At 42.6% G+C, this 23,223-nt stretch overlaps 4 protein-coding genes and 1 non-coding gene across 5 annotated transcripts; 1 reads left to right on the top strand and 4 right to left on the bottom strand.

Annotated features, from left to right (window-relative positions):
- Nucleotides 1–1,766: 1,766 nt before the first annotated feature.
- Nucleotides 1,767–5,893, bottom strand: LOC102705704 (KH domain-containing protein SPIN1). The gene is made up of 7 exons (XM_006650726.3): nt 5,646–5,893; nt 5,383–5,471; nt 3,911–4,059; nt 3,584–3,700; nt 3,376–3,492; nt 2,819–2,962; nt 1,767–2,499 (listed from the first exon to the last, which is right to left on the bottom strand). The coding sequence occupies exons 1-7, from the start codon at nt 5,726–5,728 to the stop codon at nt 2,356–2,358; spliced, it is 843 nt and encodes a 280-aa protein (XP_006650789.1). The 5' UTR covers nt 5,729–5,893; the 3' UTR covers nt 1,767–2,355.
- Nucleotides 5,894–10,365: 4,472 nt separating this feature from the next.
- Nucleotides 10,366–10,449, bottom strand: TRNAL-CAA. The gene has a single exon. It is a non-coding gene; the product is annotated as a tRNA-Leu (tRNA).
- Nucleotides 10,450–10,614: 165 nt separating this feature from the next.
- On the bottom strand, nt 10,615–12,601 carry LOC102705418 (50S ribosomal protein L17, chloroplastic). The gene is made up of 3 exons (XM_006650725.3): nt 12,314–12,601; nt 11,316–11,725; nt 10,615–10,840 (listed from the first exon to the last, which is right to left on the bottom strand). The coding sequence occupies exons 1-2, from the start codon at nt 12,531–12,533 to the stop codon at nt 11,316–11,318; spliced, it is 630 nt and encodes a 209-aa protein (XP_006650788.1). The 5' UTR covers nt 12,534–12,601; the 3' UTR covers nt 10,615–10,840.
- A 2,140-nt stretch (nt 12,602–14,741) lies between these two features.
- Nucleotides 14,742–20,468, top strand: LOC102705145 (probable methylenetetrahydrofolate reductase). The gene is made up of 12 exons (XM_006650724.2): nt 14,742–15,047; nt 16,273–16,455; nt 16,608–16,668; nt 16,755–16,837; nt 17,026–17,199; nt 17,346–17,519; nt 17,591–17,691; nt 17,778–17,889; nt 18,227–18,307; nt 18,401–18,578; nt 19,591–19,925; nt 20,192–20,468. The coding sequence occupies exons 1-12, from the start codon at nt 14,829–14,831 to the stop codon at nt 20,273–20,275; spliced, it is 1,785 nt and encodes a 594-aa protein (XP_006650787.1). The 5' UTR covers nt 14,742–14,828; the 3' UTR covers nt 20,276–20,468.
- A 1,294-nt stretch (nt 20,469–21,762) lies between these two features.
- On the bottom strand, nt 21,763–23,051 carry LOC102704875 (NAC domain-containing protein 2). Its single transcript, XM_006650723.3, has 2 exons — nt 22,496–23,051; nt 21,763–22,383 (listed from the first exon to the last, which is right to left on the bottom strand). Exons 1-2 carry the CDS (start codon nt 22,970–22,972, stop codon nt 21,919–21,921), a joined length of 942 nt encoding a protein of 313 aa, XP_006650786.1. The 5' UTR covers nt 22,973–23,051; the 3' UTR covers nt 21,763–21,918.
- Nucleotides 23,052–23,223: the final 172 nt, after the last annotated feature.

Below are 23,223 nucleotides of genomic sequence, written 5' to 3'. Positions count from 1 at the left end.
CACACGGTCTTGGGTTATTAACAAAAATAGTAGAAAATTATTGCAATAGTGGTTATCATGACCTGTGTCCTGGGTTCTTATACAATACCTATGTGTTAGCTCTTTTACTTTTTGCGATATTTAAATGGTTTGTCTGATATGTGTTTTGTTGTTAATTTTCTGGCTATACCATTGTAGTTAAATTAAAAGATTTGCCATTGCGTGCATGTTCAGGCCTTAACTTCACCATGATGCATTTCATTTCCTTGTTTGATGACTATGTAGCATGTACATCACGAATCTTGTTGCAGAAATAATGCGCTATTAATAGTTCATACAAGTCACTTTTTTGGACTTCTGTGGGGCTGTGGGCTAGATAATGTGCTATTAATAGTTATATAAAAGCCTCTTTTATTGGACTTATGGGCTACTACAGCTGCCTGCCTAACAGGGACGCAGATTTGGTGACATTGTCCCGTGACATTCTTGGTGACATTGAGTCACTGACATGTGGGACCCACATGTGCCTGGACCCACATGGATTTCACACGTCAGTGACTCAATGTCACCGAAAATGTCATGGAACAATGTCACTGAATCTGAGTCCGCCTAACAGTAGCAGATACCAGGTTTAATTATGGCTAATATAGCCTCTGTGGCAGCTGACCGTTTAATGTGCACAGTACTGTTGGGCTGGAACACATTTTTTTGGTGGCGTGGACGTGCAGTACATAATGTCATGTCAAGTTGAATTTTCACTGAAAAGTTTTCTTTTGAGCATTAATTATATCAGCATGTGATTTTAATTTGATTTGTCATTCGCAATATTGTTAAGCTTAGTATTTTGTCTGGAAATGTATCCCTTTTTTTGCATATTGTGTGGTGAGTGGAATATCCTTTTTGTTGGTGAGTACTGAGTAGAAGAGTTGTATTTGCCTGAGATAATTCTGGTATCTTTTGGTGTTCAGATCTGCACCAGAGCTCTGCAGTAAATCGTCGGTAATTTTGATGTTTGGTTTATGGTCTATCCTTTTATGTTTTATTAAAAAGATGCACATATTACTCTGTGCAGGTTTTCTGCTTGTGCAACTTATTTGAATTTGTTCATTGTTAGATAGAGCAGCAATCTGGGAACTAACTGGATTTATATACCGGCATACCGCACATACTATTTGACACCGCTTCAGCCATATAGCTTCTGTTACGAGTCTCTTCCTCTGGATAGTTACTCGTGTATAAATTGTGGTTTTGTGAAATTTACTCGCGGGTAAATTGACATTTCCCTGAATTTACTCATAAACATGGCGTGTATCCTATATGGCAATTCAACTTACACAGATAAATATTTATAATATGATAGATACAAAATTCCCTCCATTTGCTGAGCTCCAACCATGGCCATGCAATTTCACATGCTTTACCTCCATAACCGTTATGCAAAGCATATTCTGTTGGCATCATGGATGATGGCCAAGCCTGACAGGAACAAGAACAACTATTGCCATCCATCACCTAAAATCCATGAGACTTTCACAGATCCTCCTTGAGATCATTTCCTGTCCTCTGCTCTGCAACACCATGACGTTGCAAAAACCTGGTGGTCTCATCAGGCTGTGCCCCAGCAAGCGGACAGCATCTCATCTTAGGATGCTGCGCGTTTGGAGGAGACCCACGGCCAGCCATGCCTGCATGAGCTCAATCAAGCTTGGAAACCAAACCACCATGGCCCATGAACACTCTGTGACACCCATACGGATCCCATAAGGTTATGACATTGTTGATAACTTGGAATTGTTCACAACTTAATCAAATGAGTATTTTTCACGTCCTTTAGAAGATACTAAATTTTACATAGAAAACGGTGGTACCTCATGGTATCTTAAGGTTGGGAAAAATACTCTAACCAAATACTGACATACTGTAAGGTAGAAAGGGGTGACCCTTGACACCCTTTTTATTTTCCGCGGATCCATAAATGTGAGGATATAATACAAGGTTAATTAAACACCTAAAAGGGGTAAATGGAGAGGATAAAAAGGCTCACATATCAGGCCTTGTCTAGCTTGTCATGGAGATAACCTATCATAGGGTTAACAGTCAATAACAGATAGAACAAATGTTCTGGAGACCTTACAACAAACCAAGATGGATCGACCGGACGATCCGCGACTATTGTCATTGTTCCTGCAGTTTCCCCTAAGTCAAGGCGAAAATCAGACTGATACCAAACTCATCTAGTGAAGGTGCATTGCATTGCTTCCTTCACACACACACACATGGCAAAACATTGCCTGAAGGTGTGCCACTGTCATCCTTTGAGGCCATAAGGTACCTGGACACCACCTCAAAGGCTCAAAGGGTGGTGGAGTTGCTTCACTACTGGCCCGTTTTCGCGCGTTTCATACCGCTGTTACTGAATGGAGAGACACTCCCAGGATGGGGGCTGTCCTCCCTCAGGGTTGAGTTTAGCACTGCCAGCTCCCTAAGCTGTTGCCTTTTGTAGAAATCCTGTGACTCATCCTGCAGCCGAAACCGTTACGATTTCATTTAGTCAGGCCCATCAAAACTTCATTACAAATAGAAGGGGTTGCTGGAGAAAGAAGCATTGATATTCATGCACAATCATGCACGAGGTCCAGAACAGAACATGCGAAAAAGGAAAATGGTTTCCTCAAGAAAATAGAGAGAAGCATTCAGCCTAGTCATTGACAATTCGAACCCATACTAGGGGCATCATATTTTCTTAGCATTCTCCGCAAATCAATCAGTTTCCTCAGAGGCTAGGGACAAGCAAAAGTACTCTAGGCCTGCACAAATAGGGTGTATTCAGATTACTCACCACTGGTTTTAGCAATTCTTCTATAACCTCCTGTGCATGTCTCAATCTTGCATCAATGATACTGGCTGGGAACTCAGCCTCTATCAAAATGTGCAGTGGATCGCTCAGATGTTCATAGCCCGGTTTTCCACGGAGTTTGTCCTCCTTGAAAGATACATGGAAGCAAATGTGTAAATTTTAATTCTTTGCAAAGAGGAAGCACATGTCAAGAGGCAAAAGCAGAGAAATTAAAACTTCGGTATGAGTTAAGCAGGATGAAATATCAGAAAATTGGTATTTGGATTGTGAATAGGCCATAAAACAGAAAGCATGGTAAGAGATGAAATCCCTTGCATAGGAAGACAGTTCCAATATAGTACTTACTGAAATTAAAGTGCTACCAACAGGAGTTTAACCCACAAATTTTGCATACCTAATCAATGTATTAGTAAAGTAAGATGCTGATGTTATCTTAAGAAAAAAATAGTTTGTTGTAACTAATTATTGGCACAACAATATCCCGATGATTCAAAAAGCAACAAAAGCACATGAAAAGCAAACACCGGAAACTTTCTTACCTTCCCTGGATCTTTGATGGAACCCTTTCCTCTAATGAAAACACGACAGCCAGTGGATGCTTCTACCCGCTTTAGAGAGTTACCTCTAGGCCCTAGAATGCGTCCCACAAAATTGAACTGGAAGAAAGTAAAAGGAGCATAAGCAATTAAAAGAGCTCAAGCATTATTCTTCATTAAAACTAATATAACAGAAGAACTGGAGACATACATTTGGGTAAGAATCAACCGGGACATCCAAACGCATAATCTTTTTTACAACATGCAAACTAGGGCTCGGTGGTGCTCCCTGCCAATCCATGCTGGCTCCTTGAGGAAAACCTAATCTCTTTTGCATAGTTCAAAAAAGGCAAGGATAATGATTTATCAGTAATTTTGGCAAATCATCTTGGATATGAGTAGCAGCCAGTGTCTTGGAAAAAAGGGGAGTGAATTTTGCATAGAAATTATCATATTAGTGGCTTAATGCACTCTTAGCTGTTAAGCTCAGAGTAAAAGTGATACATTGGATTGAAAATAAGTTTTGTCGAATGCCTACCTCTTGGTGTAGGCCGTTCCAAGGACTGAACCCATTTCCAGGGAGATTTGATCTGGGGTTTGGTGATGACATCGGACTAGGACTTCTAAATCGTCTGTCAAAATCACCAAATCCATGGTTGTGGACAATGTTTGATACCCGCATAATTTCTGAGTAGCATAAATGTCAGAGTAAGCGGATAAGTCGTTTATTAGAATCAGAATTTTGGACATTGGTACTGGATTTTTTTTCTGTCAGAACCAAAGTAAGAAATGATAGTTCATCCTCTCAAAAGAAGAAGAATAGAAGAAATGGTAGTTCATTATACAACAGATAAACATCCACAGGAGAAAGACAGGTACCTAAAAGCACATATGAATAGCATTAGACCCAATCCCTCTTTTATATACTTATGGTAGGCCTACAATATACAGATGGCCAGAGTATAGTATCCACAGGGTAATCTAAACAAATAGTATGGTACTGTGATGCAAGATTTGATCCAACATCACCACTTACAAATTATAATAGAACAATTATTGATGTTCTCAATAAAGAAGACATAATTTCTCAAGCTACAATGTGATGATAAATAAAATCCTATAAATTATGGTCTAAGCATATGTACAGCAACAGCACACGGATAGAAGTGACCTGACACAGCAGTTTATCCCGATCAAACAACAAAATGAGTTTGGTTTCAGTTTCAGATTTTTTTTTTCCCAGCATCAGCACAAGGAAGAGGCTGTATATCAAGCAAAGCATTCCTCGGGTTAGTTTTTGGACAGTTAAAATTATTAATAGCTTCAAAATCACTTATGTCAAATACGGCCGATGATGTCAAGGGCTGTCTAAAAATGTTGAAATCGTCGTGCTGGTAATGTACATTGATTGTTCGATGGTGATTGAGATAAGCATAAGGTTGACGACTTGACGTCCATAGAAAACATTTACCACTGTCCACTAGTTCAATCCACGAGCTTCTACCACTGTTTTTGCATCCTACTGTTAAAATCAACTCTAAACTAAACATATGATTCTTACCAATATATAGTGATTAGATGGATTGGTAAGACATCAAACATGCCCATCTTAGAAAACATAACCAACAGCAGTGATTCGCGGTATTCCAGCCAAGAAGATTGTTCTACAGCATCTCCAGTATAGTTTAGATCGATCGTCACAAACAACAAGTGACAACATTATCTTGCAGAAGCCTGATCATCTACTCTGTCCGCTTGAGGAAACACCACACCACAAATCTAAATGGAACGACACCCAAACATCGCACGCAGAGGAGATGATAGCACAGAGCCAGAACCCAGAAACCATCAATGCCATCTCAAGTGAGCGCCCATCCAAGAAGCATCGGAACCGTGCAAGCTCCCAATTCATCGATTGCAAGGAGACACACACCTCCCTCAAAAACCAAACAAAAATCTCGTTCGCACATCGAGAAACGATAAGGAGGGGAGACCAAAAAAAGATCTCACCTTGGCTCAGCAGCTTGCTGCATATGGGCAGCACCTGCATGAACGGCCCCAGCTTCTGGTGCTCGGCGAGCAACTCGGCCAGGTACTGACTGCAACAAAGACAAACCAATCAACCCAAACAACAACAAACAATCGCAGCAACACCACCACCGCCATCAGTTCATCAGCCCAAGAAACCCAACCAACCAAGCGAAGAAGAAGAAGGGGGGGTGACAACAACAACCAAAGCCCAAGAAACACGGGAAACGAAGCCGCCGTCGTACCTATCGACGTCCTGGCTGCCGCTCCTAATCTGAGGGGAGAGGTTCCTCGCCGGGGAGAACCCCGGGCTGTACAGCCCCGACATGGCGGCGACGAGAGGCGAGGAGAGGAGATGAGATGGTGGTGTGTGGGGTGGTAGGAAGGAAGGGAGCGAGGTAAAAAAGCTCGCTGCTTTGGTGCAGCGTAGGGAGAGGGGTGAGGGCTGGGTTGGCAGCCAGGCAAGACTGCTGGCTTCTGCCGCTCTGGAACCCTTTTGGTTCTTCTCCTTCGCAACACCCTCCCCCCACAAAGGCCACAATACGACACCAGTGGAAAATTGAAAATAGCATCATTAAGAAGAACCCCAAAAAAAACATGAAATGAGGAGATAAACAATCAAGAAGGGTGGAGAAAATGTCGCTATCTTTCTCTTTATCAGTTCTGCGGGTCACGCGACGTCCGCGTCGTGAGAACGATACTAACGTGGTTCTACGGTTTGTGCGTAAATGTTTTTACCTGCGGTTTGCAGATGTGGTTAGGTCGTTAATACGTGGTAGGTTTTTAGTACGTAAAGATTGTATATGTGATATTGGATTATAAAATGATTATGTTGATATAAGTATTTTTTTATTTCTATATTTAGGTAACTTATGTGGTGACGCCGCTATCAAATTTTGGTGACAAGAATGACGGAAGAAAAAAATGTCACCATTTAAGCTTGCGTGATGTATAATTGTCCATATCTATACGTTAGTTGTCATGGCGTATAGACTTTTTCATCACATGGAAAATGAAGTTTTTATTATGTCATCATAAATCATTTGCTGCGGATATTAGGTGGGGAATCGCTCCCCTCTCGTTTGGTGATATGCCTAAAAAATGACAGAAGTATAACTTTCATTTGGTGTAGATATGTTATAGCTATACATTTTCTATACAAGAAATTATAGGATCCATTAACATGTATATTTAGAGGACCAAGTTGTACTTATATGTAAATATAAAATATGGGTTTACATATTCTCCTATGGTTAGAATTCCTTGCTCAGTCAAGGTTACAACTCAGGCATGAATGTTAGTATTGCCAAACTTTCATAGTTCAATCTTTAACTGCTCCTAAATATAATCTTTACATAGTGATGATAAATAAATAGCAAATACATTGTATAGTCTTGCAATTTGATGGTTGACAAGGAGGACATTCTTGCAAAAGTGTGAGTTTGTCAAATCTAAAACATTTGGGCATGTACCAAAAGAAACTTGTTGTTGTGTCCCTTTTAAGTGTGATATACCTGGTAATTTTGGAGAGGCCAAATCCTCATGCTGCTGTTTCCAAACTGTCTGTTTTGTCATTATAGTTAAATCCAAATTCTCCTTTTAAGCTCTTCATTCAATATATAGGTATTTCCTGACATTTCAATTTTGGCTGTCAAGCATTTATTAGTGGTATGGACCCTAATGAAGTAATGAGTCATGACTAAGACTGTATCTAGCTTCTTGAACTGTATTTGTTCAAGCAGCCAATGGGGACAGTTTCTAGTTAATAGTTTACTCAATAATATACACAGAGCCAAAAAAATGCTCAGTATTTTGTTTTGTTTTTTTGGGGGTAAAATGTGTCGGTAGCTGGAGAGAAAACAATGTTGTCACTGTCAGTACACATGAGGAAGATCCTTTCAGTGATGTAGAATAGAGTTTTAGACCTACTAGTGAGTCATTGTGTGGTGGGTACTGCACTGTAGGAAGATGATCTTGTCTCCATTTCAAATAAAATACCTCGATGAAACATTTGCAAGAAATATAATAATATACTCTTGGAGGCAACCAAACTGAAACAAAAGAAAAGAAAAGAAATCTAAAGATGAAATCTTCAATACAAATTACTAATTAGCAATAGCTGGCTCTAGGAAGGATGTACCAAACAATAAATCCTTATCATATCCGCTCTATCTAAAAGAAGATGTTAATTATGTTTGATATGTACATTCAGTGCAGATGGGTCTACTTACTATGTTCCCTAAAATGCCACAGTTATGATCACCTACATACAAATCATACTAAACACACCAAAAGGGCATAAATTGTTTCCCTTTCTATGAAAACAAGATGGGAGAAATGTACATATACATAGCTGTGGACCATGCTAGCCAAGAGACAATGTCTTGTCAAGTACCCCCAGAGAAAAGAAGTGTTTGCATACAAGAGGAGAAGCAATGAAAAGGAGGGAAGAAAAACCAGCAGCAATCAGCTAGTAGTACTGTGACAACCTCTGAAAGTCACTTCTCCAGGAGACACAGTGAGCTGTGCTGTGATCTGGTTATCAATATTTCACTCCTTCACTTGAGGACCTGAAGTGAATGTACCCCTGTGGCTCTGTGCCTTGTTTTGTTTTATGCGTTGTCCAGTTCAGATGCTCGATCTGGTAGTGCTACTAGACGTTGGGTGAAACTGAAACTCTGAAACCTGAAAGAAAACAGCAGTTCAGTTTACTAGTAGCTAACATCTGCTGATAATTCAGTAAAAAAGAGGTTGAATGATCTGAAGAAAACCTGAAACGAAACCTGCTTCTTTCTTCTTTTTTTTTTTTCTGATTTGTGAAGAAAACCAGGTAAGCTGGATGCTCTGATCGGGGCATCAACTTTTGTGTTTGCCCTTTTCAGCTCTCGCTTTACTCATCAGCCTTCACATGCGCCCTGCAGCTCCATGCATGCTCTGTTTTTGCGCCATAATTCAGGAAAGAGAGAAGGCTGCGCTGATGAGCAGAGAGAGGGGACAATCTCTTGGTACGCAGATCTGCTACAGAGTACAGTGAAAACCTGACAGTAAAAATACAGTGTCAGTCTACCACTACTAGTATATAGCCCCAGGTGAACAGTGTTCAGAAGCAGTTAGTTACACATGCTCACTTGATCACCATTCTGATCCATTCTTTGTGTTAAGACCATACATAAAAAGCAATCAAAAGGGTGTTCTTTGATTTGAGCATGCAGGTTCATCTTAGCACTGAACGTGCAAGGCTACTGAAACGGCCAGGATGGAATGGACTCAGCAGGTGACCAAGAATGATGACTACTGGACTCCTGCTGTCTGCCAACACAAGCTGTTGCATATGAGAGCCATCAACTGAATCGCACAGTGACAGCCAGTGCTAATAATCATCATCAAGCGTTAAACCGTTGTTAATTCTGCGGGAGAGGAGGAGGAGAATCGTGTGGGCCATGGAGCAATGATCTAGGCGACAAACCGTAGCAGCCAAAAAACCAAGCCAGCCGCGTGCAGGATGTCGCCGATGCGAATGGCGTATCGAGCAGCAGCGGCATAGGATTCCGCCTTGGTTGGAGACGGGCGTTAATCCGCGCGCCGGTGGGGAGGGGAGGCAGCGCACGTTGGCGCGCGCAGGCAGGCAGCCGCGCTCCCGCGCCCGCGCCGCGCCACGCCACGCCGTGCTGCGGATTTGTACCGGGGGGGGGGGGGGGGGGGGGGGGCGCCCCCTACCGTGCCGGCGGGCGCGCACATGGCCGGCGTAATGGAGGCGACAAAGATATGCGCTCCCGGCTCGCGGCGGGGGTGGGGGCGTACGTACCGCGCCGGCGTGCAAGCGAAGCGAGCCGAGCGGAGTATCCGATTTCTCTGCAGTGATGCCGGGCGGCCGGCGTCGATCGGGCTACGGCGATTCGACGTCAGAGCGCCGCCGCGTGTGCTCGACAGATGGACTCGCGACGTGCGTACGACGTCGTGTGCGGTGCCGAGCGGATTCGAATTCTTCATCAGCGATATCGAACGAACTAACACCCTCGTCTTTTACATTCTGTTTATAATTTAAAATTTAAATCTTAACCTTAAATTTAAATTGATTTTGAGGTTTTTATCATCATGATTTATGTTTCAGTTTAACTTTTAATTCACCATGAACACATAAATAAAAAAATATTTTTTATTTACAAATATACCGTTTGGTTTTTTTATGCAAAAAAAACAAAAATATCCCCTAAAATTCACGTCTTAAAACTGCAGTGAAGTAACTTAACTCGTGGCACGATCCGCTTTACTTTCCGGTTGTTGCAGACGTGGGAGAGGCACCATGTCTCATGCTCTACTGCTGGACAATGGACAGTGTTCTAAGCCTCTACGTCGGAGCCATGTCGCCGTGGCAGCTCATATCTGACCTGCAGACACTACCGGGACGGCTGCTGTGTAAACTTGAGTAGGGTTAGAGCAGGAGCAGCATACAGTCCATTGGGTACGTACCATGAGATTATTAAAAAGGGGTCGTTATAAGTGTAAAGTATTATAGTATGGTTTTTAATTATCATCGCAACATGTTTGAGTTGATAAATAAAATAAGTTTTTTAAATAATTTTTTGCTTCACGGTTTCGTAGGCTAACATATCATTTAAATGTTACATCCGATTGATCAATATTAGTTTATTAATTTTGGTAGAGGTTTCATTCCAGTTTAATGATCCAAATAACTTTGCATAATAGGTTTTATCTCCACAAAAACCAAATTTCCTTTGTATAAAATTATAAGTCGCATTACTTTATCGTACAAGACCAAAGGCCAATAACAATAATAAATTAAAATAAATCAACCTTTTGCGTAAAAAGGTATAATAATCATGTAATGTTTTATCATACAAGACCAAAGGCCAATAACAATAATAAAATAAAACAAATCAACCTTTTGCGTAAAAAGGTATAATAATTATGTATAGTAAGAAGCGTAAAAAGGTATAATAATTATGTCAGAAGTGGGATTTGAACCCACGCCCTCGTTAGAGGACCAGAACTTGAGTCTGGCGCCTTAGACCACTCGGCCATCCTGACTACCTGTTGAAAATTTAACACATCTCCACCAAATACATAAATTCAATAACAGTAAAATATTGCTCACTGACATGTTTCATTGCAAGACATAACTGCAGAAACATTGAAACACTATATCCAAAAATCTCATCTCAGGGGTTTACTTGCATTTGTGCTATCGTATAGTAACTGACAGAAAAACAGTCCATAACTTCAACGGCACCAGATTATGACGCCATGAACACAACAAAATGTAGCAGCACAATGCTTTGGCAATTACAGCATAGAAATTTGACTGTTTAAAATATCATACATGATCTACACAATGTTACAAAAGAAAACATGTAAACAAATATTCAAAAGGCAGTTTTTGACCCCTGCTCCTAAGCAGCATGCTCGAATGAACCGCCACCTGCGGATAAGACATTAGTTAGACATCCTATGTTCCATAAGTAGCAGACTACTATTCCATTATTCCTACATATAGAAGAGGTTCATGTGGAACGATAGATAAATGTGCGTTTTGCTTTTGCCATCCACCCACATCAACTTCTTTTGTTTTAGCACATTATTTTCGGGTAATACTTTCTGTTAAGTTGCATGTAACAGCTAGTTGCACCTAAAAGCCTAAGCTGATAGAGAAAGACGAGTAATTCACTTTATACACTCCAACACTTTCATGTACCAAAAACACAGCAGTTCTCTGCACTTCTTCATGTCATGTTCTGATAATACATGTACCAGAGTCTCTGCTGCTTATTTAAGTCCTGCATTACATGCTCTAACCTACATAATGATCATTCCTTTCAGTTGTAAATAAAAGAACCGGACTAGGCTGACATAGTAGAACCACTTCTTGAGACTTATTTGATGGGGAATTAACTTACCTAGACAAGCTCAATGTAAGCCATAGGTGCATTGTCTCCCCGTCTTGGAAATGTTGGGATGATCCTTGTGTAGCCTCCCTCTCTTTCCCCATACCTGTCTGCAACCTCAGCAAACAACGCATGGACTATATGCTTCTCATAGATAAATGCTAGTGCCTGCCTCCTCTTGTGAAGAGACCCATCTTTTGCCAGTGTGATCATCTTCTCAACATACTTCCTCATTGCCTTTGCTCTTGGCCTGGTAGTCTTTATCCTTCCATGCTTCAGCAGCTGTGTGGTCAGCCCGCGGAGAAGTGCTTTTCGCTGATCTGGAGGTCTGCTAAGTTTAGGAACACGCCTCCCATGTCTCATTGCCACTATCCTCCCACGGGCATCAATACCAAATAATCGATGCTCAAAGCTTGAAGTCTCTGAAAGAAATTCAACAAAGTCCATGAATGAGTTTACTGTGAAATTCCTAGGATTTTTCAGATGAATCCACTGTAAACTTTTCTTAGTGTCACCCACTCATAAAAATTAGGCATGCTATTCCAGGTGAAGCAGAAAGCCTTCACATGTTTTAGGTAGACAAAGCTAGTTAAAGTTATCCTACACATTTTTATCTTACAACAATCATTCAAAATCGCATATATGACCTGTGATGTAACAAACTGTACAAGTATGTTAACCACACTGAAGCCTAGTAGTCTACATTCAATATACAAATGCATCAAGCATTTATATTATAATGTATACACACCAAAGAACACCATACTAAAATGGTGGGGTTGAGGGTTTGGTTGAACAACTAGAGCTTACATTCAAATCTCCATTGAAGATATTAGACGATACTGCATTAGAGGCAGCATCCCACAATTCGAATTACATTTAATTTCTTTCCCCTAATTACCGTCACCCTCCCATTTCCTCGTAAACAGTATATCTCCCACTGCGACGACGCTGCAATTTCGAGTGGGCTCAATAAATCAGGCGGGGTGATACAGATACCACTCCTTTACCTTCTCCGAGGGAGAGGAGAGGCGATATGGGGGCGAGGCCGGAGAAGGAGCTGAGGCACCCAACCGACGCCGCCGTGGCCGCCGCCGCGGGCGAGAACGACGACCGGAGCTTCCCGGCCGAGGAGGGGCGGGCGGAGGGGAGAGCGGCACGCAGCGACGACATGCGCCAGGGGGAGACGGAGATCGCCGGCGAGGGGGAAGCGGGGGCGAAGGCCGCCATGGCGAGCGACGGGGAGGGAGGGAGGAAGCTGAGGTCGGAGGAGAGGAGGGGTGCGCGAGTGGCGACGCCGGCTCGGCTTTGAACCGGATAACGTTTTGCTGCCGATTGGGTTGGGTGGGTTGGCTCCGTCCTCATGGGCCTTGGGCTCACCAATTGGGCCCCAATGGGCCTGATTGCTTTATGGGCTTGAAATCTCTTTGGATTTGGCGTTTTGTTGAGAAAAAAATTCAGAGAAAGGACTCCCGTTCGAACGGGAGTTGACTCTACATCGCGTCTTCTCCTCGCTTGCCAACGCCGCTAGCTACTCGCTGGTGCCATGGGGGTTGTCGAGTCGGGCACGTTTAATTTTGTGTGTTTATGGTTGGATGTATATGTCTGAGTGGGAGCTTTTAGGCCAGGGCATCAGCCAAACAGTTCCTTGGTGTCATCTTTTCTCCGTCGCTCGCCAGCGTTGTCCCTTCATGCCGCTCCATCTTCACGCTCCGTGCTAGTACTTTGTACGCTGACATCAATCTCTGTCGTGCTGGTACTAGATAATATCAGTTATTATTATTTATAATTTATCTTATTTAGACGATATAAAATAGTTTAGTCGGACTGTTTGGTTAGAGGAGCCGGTTTTTCCACTGTGTTACTGTCAGGACTCGGTAATAAGGTTGGTAGGAGTAGTCTACTGTCGAGTGTCAACTCGTCAAACGCGTCCACATTCAGTGCACTCACTGTGCTGAACAACATTCCGGTTCAATAGCGGCAGTGTTTAGCATTGGTTTTGTGGGACCCACACAAGCAAAAATCTCAATGTTCATGCTCACACGCGTGAACCATGGTTGGCCAGCCAACGGGTGCAAGCCATTTTTAATCGCTTGGTAAGACTCTTTTTGTGGTTCAATTTTTTATCTGACAGACTGACACACAACAATAGACTAACTACTAGTAAAGAGTATAAACCTTGTCGATTTTCAAATGTGACATACTTACTCCGTTTTTTATTTAACGTGATTGATTTTCAATTTATGTTTAACCATTTGTTTAATTTAATTTTTTTAAACAATATAAAGAATTATAAGTCATGTTGTAAGTTCCTTTAGTAATGAATCTAAATCATAATAAATAATTTTTAATTTATCTAAATTTTTAAATAAAAAAGGTGGACATAAAAGTTATTGACGTCAAATAAAAAAAGCAAAAGAAGTAAATACATTGGCACTATTCATTTAATAAAGATGAAAGATTATTTTATTTTTTATAACTATTTAATGATATATATGAGATGGTGAGCTTTTATGTACAAATTATTTTATAAAAAACATATTGTTTAATAGTTAAAAAACATACGCGCAAAAGCTAATAAGCCATTGTATTGGGTTGTTTTATACACAGTTCGATTTCACACTCACACTGGTGTTGCTCTAAATAGCAGTAGTAAATTGAACACTACTTTCTCATGTCCTAGTACTAACTTACTCCCTCAATTTTAAAATATAGTGTTGTGACAAATTTTAGTGGAAACTGAGAGAAGGTATCACGATCCTCTCACTGTGCATTTACTCCACTCCTTTTTACAATGTACGGCTTACTTGGATGAAAGTTTGATTAAAGACAACTTTATTAATATATCGCATATATGACATAAGAGTATAATAATAAGAAATCACTGTATGTCAATTTAAGGTCACAAAAATGTATTGTAATAGAGTGGTCTTTAGATAAACTATTACCATTAGTAACGAGATTATAAAATTTTAATAAATAAAAACTTCAATCAAATTGTGACAGTGTCATCAAATCCGCAAAAGTGTCACAACAAGGATCAAGAATAGTCAAATATCCACGAAATTCACACAAAATAATTGCACGGGGACAAAAGAATATGCCTACCTGTTCATATGATGGCCCACACGTCAGTGACCGCACGTCCGGACGACGATCTAACAACTCAATTTTCCTTTTAAATAAGCTTCGGTCCTCACTGGTCAGTGCCCTTTACCCAACATTTTGGTTGGTGCGGGACTGCGACAGCAAAGACCCGTGCGCCCAGCCCACCAACGCCTCCCTGCACCCAACCCCCGCACCACGAGCAGCGCGAGCCTCCTGCGGGTGGGACCCACCGGCCGGTGACACGGCCGCTCACGTGCACCGGGTCCATCCAGTTGGCTGCGGTTGGTGGAGTCAGATCTCCTATAAACCCACTCGCTCCCCCGTCCCCTCCCCTCTGCCCGCGCACGACGCCATTAGAGCGCAAAGCCGAAGCATCGGAAGGAGAGGGAGGGGAGGGAAGGTTCTAGAAGGTTCGAGATGAAGGTGATCGAGAAGATCCGGGAGGCGGCGGCGGATGGCCGGACGGTGTTCTCCTTCGAATACTTCCCGCCCAAGACGGAGGAGGGGCTCGACAACCTGTTCGAGCGGATGGACCGCATGGTGGCGCACGGCCCCAACTTCTGCGACATCACCTGGGGCGCCGGGGGATCCACCGCCGACCTCACCCTCGAGATCGCCAACCGGATGCAGAACATGGTAAGCCTGTGTGCGCGCGCGCGCGCGCGTGTGTGTGTCGCCGCCTTGCTCCCGCTCTCTCGCTCTCGCGCGCGGTCCGATCTGATCTGTCTCGGAGCGCACGGCGTTCGTGTGCCGTCGGTTCGATTTGGTTCGGCGAGGCGGAATGCGCCGTAGGAGACGGCGATACGTGTTGTGTTGGATGCTTTGGATCATGGGTTTCAATAATTAGATTCGCTGTACTGGTTTGATGAGAAGGGAATGGGTTTGATGAAATGCCATTTTCGGTGACGGAGGGCCTTATTTTGTGCGGACATGGCGCCAATGCGGAGTTTAGTGACCTGTTTAGTATGGGTATTGGGATTTGTGTGCGGTTTGATGCTTCATGTTGATTAGATTTGCTTAATTGCATTCTCTTTGGTCTCGGAGAATTTCGCTGACGAGTGCACGGTTATACTGCAATAGTTCACGTTGATACTTTGGGTCGAAATTTGTTTGATACGGTGCTGTTGTACTGTCGGATGACGAGGATGTGGAATGGTGATATAAGAGCAGTTTGGATGATAATCGATCAGATGATTTCTGCGATTAATGCTGATAGGTCAAGAAATAATAATGCCTAATTTGAGCGCCAGTGCGGTTTGCAAATGAGTTATGCAGCACGAGGTTCCATACTTCCATTCTTATTCAAATGCCACAAGGTTTAGTGCCTGAGTATAGCTTTTGAGCTGTGGTGGTTGGAATTCGGCTGAAAACCCACAGAGTTGATCCATCCTGTTAGCTGGTCTCCCAGTTCATGGAAAGGGTGATGTTGGGAGTAATTCTCCGTGAGAAAGTGTTGTGGTTTATTGAACCACGACTGCTTTAGTTTCATTGGCTAGTGATCAGTGGATGAGTGAATAGTGTTACAATCACACAATTAGAACGAATTTGCTCACATGGTGGGGACGCTAGACATGCTGTGTGACTTTGGGTGGATTCATAGAGATATGATCTTTGACAAAATTCTTGTTAGTGATATGTGTGTTCCTTATGGATTACAGTTCTGCTGATCCGATACATGATGTATATCTTGATGATGTGTAGTTCTGCAAGTAAGCCTGGATATTTTTTCTCTGGCATGCATGGTATCAGTGCAGTCGGCAAATCAGTTATCATGCTGTTGTATTCTGACGTTATCATTTATGAATATACACACTGCCTATACATAGATAATTCCTCATATCATTTTGGTGATATTTTGCAGGTCTGCGTGGAAACAATGATGCACCTGACATGCACCAATATGCCGGTTGAGAATATTGATGAGGCCTTAACAACAATCAAATCTAATGGGATTCAAAATGTTCTGGCACTTAGAGGGGATCCTCCACATGGTCAGGACAAGTTTGTTCAAGTTTCTGGTGGATTCGCTTGTGCTCTTGATTTGGTAAATATCTCTTTGATTCACTATGATAAAAGACCAGGATACGATGGCAAGCTGATTGGTGCTGTCAATATTGAGCATTATATAAAAAAACATATTTGTGCTGATAGAAATCACATCTATATTCAAACCTGCCTCCTATTTTACAATTGCAGGTACGGCACATTAAGGCCAAGTATGGTGATTATTTTGGTATTACTGTTGCTGGCTATCCAGGTTAGCAAAATTTTACTGTTTTATCGGTGGATATTCAACCTTAAAAATTAGAAGTTTTATTTATTTATTTTTGTTCGAAATGTCAGAGGCCCATCCTGAAGTAATACACAGTGCGGAAGGGGCTACACTGGAAGCATACAGCAACGATCTTGCTTATTTGAAGCAAAAGGTTCTCTTTGGACAAATGATATTGATTTTTTTCAATTCAAATGAAAACAACTTAGTTAATTAATGACCTGAACATGATCTAGCGTAAGATGTCATTTCGGAATTATGTAAAACTTTTGCAAAACATAACTTTTTGTCGAGCACATATTTTTTCTTTGTAAGCTTACCAAATGTGTGTTTTCTCTGCAGGTTGATGCTGGTGCTGACCTTATTATTACGCAGCTTTTCTATGACACTGATATTTTTCTCAAGTTTGTGAATGACTGCCGTCAAATTGGAATAACCTGCCCCATCGTTCCTGGCATAATGCCAATAAATAATTACAAAGGTTTCCTGCGCATGACTGGATTCTGCAAAACTAAGGTATGACCTGTTTCTGTAGCTCCAAAATTAGTAATAGCATGGTGATCATTCTATTGGACATGGATTCATGTATAAACTACAATATGTTCTGTATTGTTTCATTGCTTTCCATGGAACATCGCTCTAAAATTTGATTTTAATAACAGATACCAGCTGAGATCACCGCTGCACTGGATCCTATTAAAGACAATGAGGAGGCAGTCAAAGCATATGGAATCCACCTTGGCACTGAAATGTGCAAGAAAGTTCTAGCTAGCGGAATCAAGACCTTGCACCTTTACACACTCAACATGGAGAAGTCTGCTCTAGGAATATTACAGGTAATTTTCACGTCTTACTTGATGCAGTACTTTTGTCCTGGTGAAATTGCTAACAAGTAAAATGTCCCCAGAACCTTGGATTAATCGAGGAGTCCAAGGTCGCAAGGTCATTGCCTTGGAGGCCCCCAACAAATGTTTTCCGTGTCAAGGAGGATGTTCGCCCTATATTCTGGTTGTTTTAAAGTTAATTTGTCAAGGTGAGTGGGTCTTGGTGTTATAAATTCTGATCTGGTTTTGTGAATGATGATAACTGAGCAGGGCTAACAGACCAAAGAGCTATATTTCAAGGACCCTTGGTTGGGATCAATACCCGCATGGGCGCTGGGGTGATTCCCGAAACCCATCATATGGAGCACTTACTGACTACCAGGTAAGTTATGTGCCCTTCTGTTCCAATTTACAAGCTTTGCTGTTCGTAACCCTTCTCCCCATATGCTGTGTGCAATATTTCGAAATACTCTGAAAGTTGCATTTCCCAAAACATTACCCAGAAAGTATAAAATGAACTCTTACATATAATTCAACAGAAAAATAATATTATAGTCCCCCAAAAGTGCCGGTACCTGTGTACTACTACTTGGCAAGCATTGAATGTGAGATTGTGCAACATCAATTGTTGGGCATGTCCATTACTCGTTCCTTATGACATAGAGCTGCTTTTGGTGATAACAGCTTTTCATGAAATTTTTGGTATGTTTCTTTTACAGTTCACTCGCCCACGTGGGCGTGGTAAGAAGCTCCAGGAGGAATGGGCTGTTCCACTGAAATCTGTTGAAGACATTAACGAGGTAACTTCTGAGCTTTATGATATACTGTGTCTTCATTACGCACAGAAAATAACAGCATATCATTATCTTTGCTAACCAGTTTCTATTGCACAGCGATTCATGAACTTCTGCCAAGGAAAACTTACAAGCAGCCCCTGGTCTGAGCTTGATGGTCTTCAACCTGAGACAAAGATAATAGATGACCAGTTGGTGAAGATTAACCTGAAGGGCTTCCTTACCATCAACAGCCAACCTTCTGTCAATGGAGAGAGATCTGATTCACCCAGTGTTGGTACGTTATATCTTTTTCTTATTTTATTCTTATTTTTGGTAGTGGATGCAGGTTCCTAAGCATGTGCTTTTTTCCCCCTTTTGTGGGTAGCTTTCCTTATAACCATTAATTATGCAATGGGCACTGGCTTTTCAAAGTACTGGACAGGAAATGCTTACATTGTTTAGTGTCAAATTACCAAATTCCTTGTAGCATCAAACATTTTTGGTCCCAAGTTCTTGTTTGAAATAATCCAGAGCTGTGCAGTACTGAAGTGTCAGCTCCTGGTGCAGTCACCACTCATTAGTCACATGTATCCTACTCCCTCTATTTCATATTATAAGATGTTTTAATCTTACTTAAATTCATATATGGGTCAATGTATATATTTGATTTATGTGTCCAGATTCGTTAGCATCCATGTTAATCCAATCCAAGGGAACGCCAAAAATTCTTATAATATGGAATAAAGGTAATACATGCCAACAGGAAAGTCTGTGTCATCTCAGAGGAAAAGGGGAATGCAACGGTTGTCTATTCTAACTGTTAGCAAATAGCATAAGTGCTACTCCATAGTCCATAGAAACCTTTATATCCCCATAGATAACATTTATCCCTTTATATGCAAGGGTTGTGACCGCTAACAAAGAGTCACGGTGAAACGTTTATATCGCCATAGATAACCTACTCCTGTTCGAGTAAATTAGCACATGTATGCCCCCATTTTATCCCTTCTTGGTCTAGTAATACGACAAGTCCTCATACAATTCTACAGTTGTATACATATTTATGAAACTAAAGTTGTATTTGTTAGATGAGGGAATCAATCACCCTACAACAACTCTGATATATATTTGATCAACAAAAGTTGTCATAATCTCTGGGCCCACTACAATTGACGCATTAGCTACTTGTTTTTCCACTGTTTAAGGTGGAGGATTGTTCAACTTTTTTCATTGATTTCTGGGTTTACATATAATGCTAGACATATGTGCGTTGCCAACCTGCTTAATGGTGTCGTCCTATTGTGCAGGATGGGGCGGCCCAGGAGGTTATGTTTACCAGAAGGCCTATGTTGAGTTCTTCTGTTCAAAAGACAAGCTGGATCAACTAATTGAGAAGAGCAAAGCATTCCCTTCCCTTACATACATTGCCGTGGACAAGAATGGAGAATCATTCTCAAACATTCCTACAAACGCTGTGAATGCTGTCACATGGGGTGTTTTCCCTGGCAAGGAGATAATCCAACCTACAGTTGTTGACTCAGCGAGCTTTATGGTTTGGAAAGACGAAGCTTTCGAAATTTGGTCAAAGGGATGGGCTTGCCTGTTCCCTGAGGGTGACTCATCTAGGGAGATACTAGATAAGGTACTTCTTGCACTCGATCTAAATAAAAAGTGTTTTAAAAACATTCATCCAAAATGGCATTTGGTATGTTTCCCGCCTATCCCATGCTACTCTCTAACTGGGTGTATTCCATGCTACTTGAACCACTGTATCAGCGTTGATAGGGTTGCCACATTATGCAACATTTCCTTGTATACTATGGTGAATGCATTATGCAACATTTCCTTGTATACTATGTTGAATGCATCACCTCACAATCTTGCACATTTTGTTGCTCTCACTTTCAGGTCCAGAAGAGCTACTTCTTGGTTAGCCTCGTGGACAACGACTACATCAACGGTGACCTATTCGCTGCGTTCAAGGAGATCTGATGACACCTCATAGTCTGCAACCTCTCGTGTCTAAATTCCTATCTTTACCAAGTGTTATTGCTTCCACGACTATAGGGGCAGCTTCATCCGAAAGCTTTTGCTCATTTGATCTCGAAGGAGTCATCTAGTCTTATTCTCCTGATTTGTATCTCCATCCAATATCAATAAAAATTGAGTTGTGTTTTCCTCCTTTTCTGTTACAGTTCAAATTGTTTCTCCTACGTTATGCGGTAACGTCATTGCCTGTGTGGCTGTGTACGTGCACCTGTTGTTTGCCATATTGTTAGTTCCTTTTCTTCCTTTCCTTTTTGATGAGGCGCAAAATACAGGAAACACGTTGATATAATGGAACCTTGGATATGAGTTCGTACTAGAAACATGGAGATGGATGGTTCGTTATGAATCTGACATACCACATGCTAGTACAACTACAACTTTGTTATTGATACACGGGGATGGTTCAATGAGACAACCTGCAGTGTTGGGGCTCTCAGATAACATCGGCAATCGCAGGAAAAAAAATAAAAGCTGGAAAGTAAAGATGAAAAATAAACTAACCTAAAAATCAACTTTAAATTTAAGATTAAAAATTCAAAATTTTTAAATTTAAGTTTGAAAATTATAAATTTTAAGATGGGGTGCGTGGCGCCATGCCGACATCTAGTTTTACTTTTAACTCCTGAGCGAGAATTCCAAAGTCGCACCTCACAACTCAGAATCTCGGATGCTCACGGACAGCGTCTCCAACAGCATGCTATATTTTACTTGGGTTATTTTACTTATTAGGTTTATCTTAAAAAATATTATTTGTATTCGGTTTATCTAAAAAAAATTATTAGATTTATCTTAAAAAATATTACTTGTATTGGATTTATTAAAAAAATATTAGACATAAAAATTACGCCCTCTAACAGAAATTATATTAGACATAAAAACTACATCATCCTCCTATAAAAATCTAAAATTAAATAACTTATATTATAAACAAGTATTTATGTTATATTATAAACAACTTATATTATAAACAAGTATTTATGTTATATTATAAACAAGTATTTATGCCCTAAATTTAAAATACAATTAAACTAATTTTAAGCTAATTTTAGACGTATGTAAATATTAGTAATGAATTTAATAAGCTGTCGGAGATATATTTTTAACCTAATTTCTAAAATTAATTCCCAACATTTAAGTTATAGAGATCAATTTTGGATCAATTTTAGACGTATCTCCCATGCTCTATCAATTCAGCGCCAGTTTGGATCATCATTCACCGGAGAACTACTACTCAAGCAAAACGTTCGGCAGTAAACGTAGATCACACAAGATCGAACCATACGAAGATAAAACAACAAAAAAAATTGTTGGGTTCTATAGAGAAAAACAGAGCTACATACATACACTGTCTGTATCCACCACCGTCCGTTCCGAGCGAAAAACGTGAAAACGAAAGAATGCCCCGGCGCCATCGCCGGGACGCCCCCCACCCACCCACCCACCCACCCTCCCTACGCTACACCCCGCGGCACCGCCGGCGAGAGCCATCTCTTGACCCAGCGGCGTTGTATTTACAGCGGCTGCAGTCGCAGCATCATCTCGATTGGTCAACCATCTGTTTGTTCGCAATTTGCGTCGTGTTCGCCTCAGAACGGGGCCATGCCCATGCCGGCGCCGGCGCGGGGCGTCGCCCCCCTGACCCGCGGCGAGGCGAAGAGCGACGAGTAGAAGTCGTCCCCCGGCGGCAGCATGTCGAGGCCGCTGTACATGCCCTGGATGTCGTCGTAGCTGAGGTCCACGAACAGGCTGCTGTTGTTCCTTGGGATGGCTGCGTTGGCCCTCTCGCCGGAGGCGTCGTCCACCGATTCTTGCTTCGGCACCATCATCGCCGGCGGCGCCGGCTGGAATGCCGGGAATGAGTCCAGCTCTGGGAATGGGTCGTTGTCCACGATCTCCGACTCCGGCGTGCGCGTCTCGCCCCATGAGTGGGTGTGCGAGTGGGACTGCGAGGTCACCATGTCTGACGCCTCTTCCTTCACCTCCTTCCCCTGCTGCATCTTCTCCCACTCGTTCTTCTTGTTGTAGAGACGGCACAGCACCCAGTCGTCCAACTGCACGATCGATTCACACATCGGATCAGATGAAATCACGATTTCAATTTATTGATCACTGGTACCGAACCAATCGATCGAGTCAAGAAGGAGGATGGTGAATTGAGCTTACCCTGAGTGATCCCTTCTTGGCACCGGCGGCGGCGCGGCCGGCGTCGGCGAGCCTGTACTCGTGCATGATCCAATCCGTCTTGACCCCTCGAGGCGCCTTGCCGGCGTAGAAGACGAGCGCCTTCTTGATCCCAAGCGTGCGGCCCCGCGGCGCGACGGGCTTGTCGGCGCCGGTGGCCTTCCAGTAGCCGTTGCCGGCGGCGCGGTTGGGGCGCGAGCCGTTGGGGTACTTGCGGTCCCTGGGCGTGAAGAAGTACCACTCCCTGGCGCCGAAGAGCGCCCGCTCCGGCAGGTCCCACGGGTCGAACTTGTACAGGTCCACCTCGGCGATGATCGGCACCGGCAGCCGCTGCCCCGCCGCCTTCCTGCACAGGTAGTGCTCCACCAGCTCGTCGTCCGTCGGGTGGAACCTGAACCCCGGCGGCAGGTTCAGCTCCGCCTCCGCGTCCCTCTCCCTCCTCCTCACCGCCATCCCCATCCGCGAGTTCTTGCCTTCTTCCGCTGCTGTGGCTGTGTCCTGTGGGTGCTGAGAGGTTCTCGAATGGGGGAGAAATGGCGGGCGGGGAGGGTGGATATATAGACGGAGGAGGAGGGGGGGTCTGGAAGCTTCGGCGAGGGATGGGTCAAAGCGAGGTCGAGTCGAGTCGGCGGCGGCTGCGGGGATGAGGAGAGGGTGGAATGGGGCACGTGTGGTGGTGAGGTGGTGGGTTTCGAGGAAGGGGAGGGAGG

Source organism: Oryza brachyantha, chromosome 3 (assembly GCF_000231095.2).
Source record: "Oryza brachyantha chromosome 3, ObraRS2, whole genome shotgun sequence".
Lineage (NCBI taxonomy): Eukaryota > Viridiplantae > Streptophyta > Magnoliopsida > Poales > Poaceae > Oryza > Oryza brachyantha.
This window is presented reverse-complemented; position numbering and strand designations above follow the sequence as displayed.

Bases quoted from the DNA above. Each gene is read 5' to 3' on its own strand.
- LOC102705145 (XM_006650724.2), top strand. From the start codon at position 14,829: ATGAAGGTGATCGAGAAGATCCGGGAGGCGGCGGCGGATGGCCGGACG. The intron at 17,692-17,777 runs GTTGTTTTAAAG...ATAACTGAGCAG, and splicing joins GATGTTCGCCCTATATTCTG to GGCTAACAGACCAAAGAGCT. The intron at 19,926-20,191 runs GTACTTCTTGCA...TCTCACTTTCAG, and splicing joins CTAGGGAGATACTAGATAAG to GTCCAGAAGAGCTACTTCTT.
- LOC102704875 (XM_006650723.3), bottom strand. From the start codon at position 22,972: ATGGGGATGGCGGTGAGGAGGAGGGAGAGGGACGCGGAGGCGGAGCTG. The intron at 22,384-22,495 runs GTAAGCTCAATT...TCGATCGTGCAG, and splicing joins CCAAGAAGGGATCACTCAGG to TTGGACGACTGGGTGCTGTG.
- LOC102705704 (XM_006650726.3), bottom strand. From the start codon at position 5,728: ATGTCGGGGCTGTACAGCCCGGGGTTCTCCCCGGCGAGGAACCTCTCC. The intron at 4,060-5,382 runs GTGAGATCTTTT...TATGCTACTCAG, and splicing joins CAGCAAGCTGCTGAGCCAAG to AAATTATGCGGGTATCAAAC. The intron at 2,963-3,375 runs GTAAGAAAGTTT...GTATCTTTCAAG, and splicing joins CCATCAAAGATCCAGGGAAG to GAGGACAAACTCCGTGGAAA.
- LOC102705418 (XM_006650725.3), bottom strand. From the start codon at position 12,533: ATGGCGGCCTTCGCCCCCGCTTCCCCCTCGCCGGCGATCTCCGTCTCC. The intron at 11,726-12,313 runs GTAAAGGAGTGG...AATTTCTTTCAG, and splicing joins TCTCCTCTCCCTCGGAGAAG to AGACTTCAAGCTTTGAGCAT.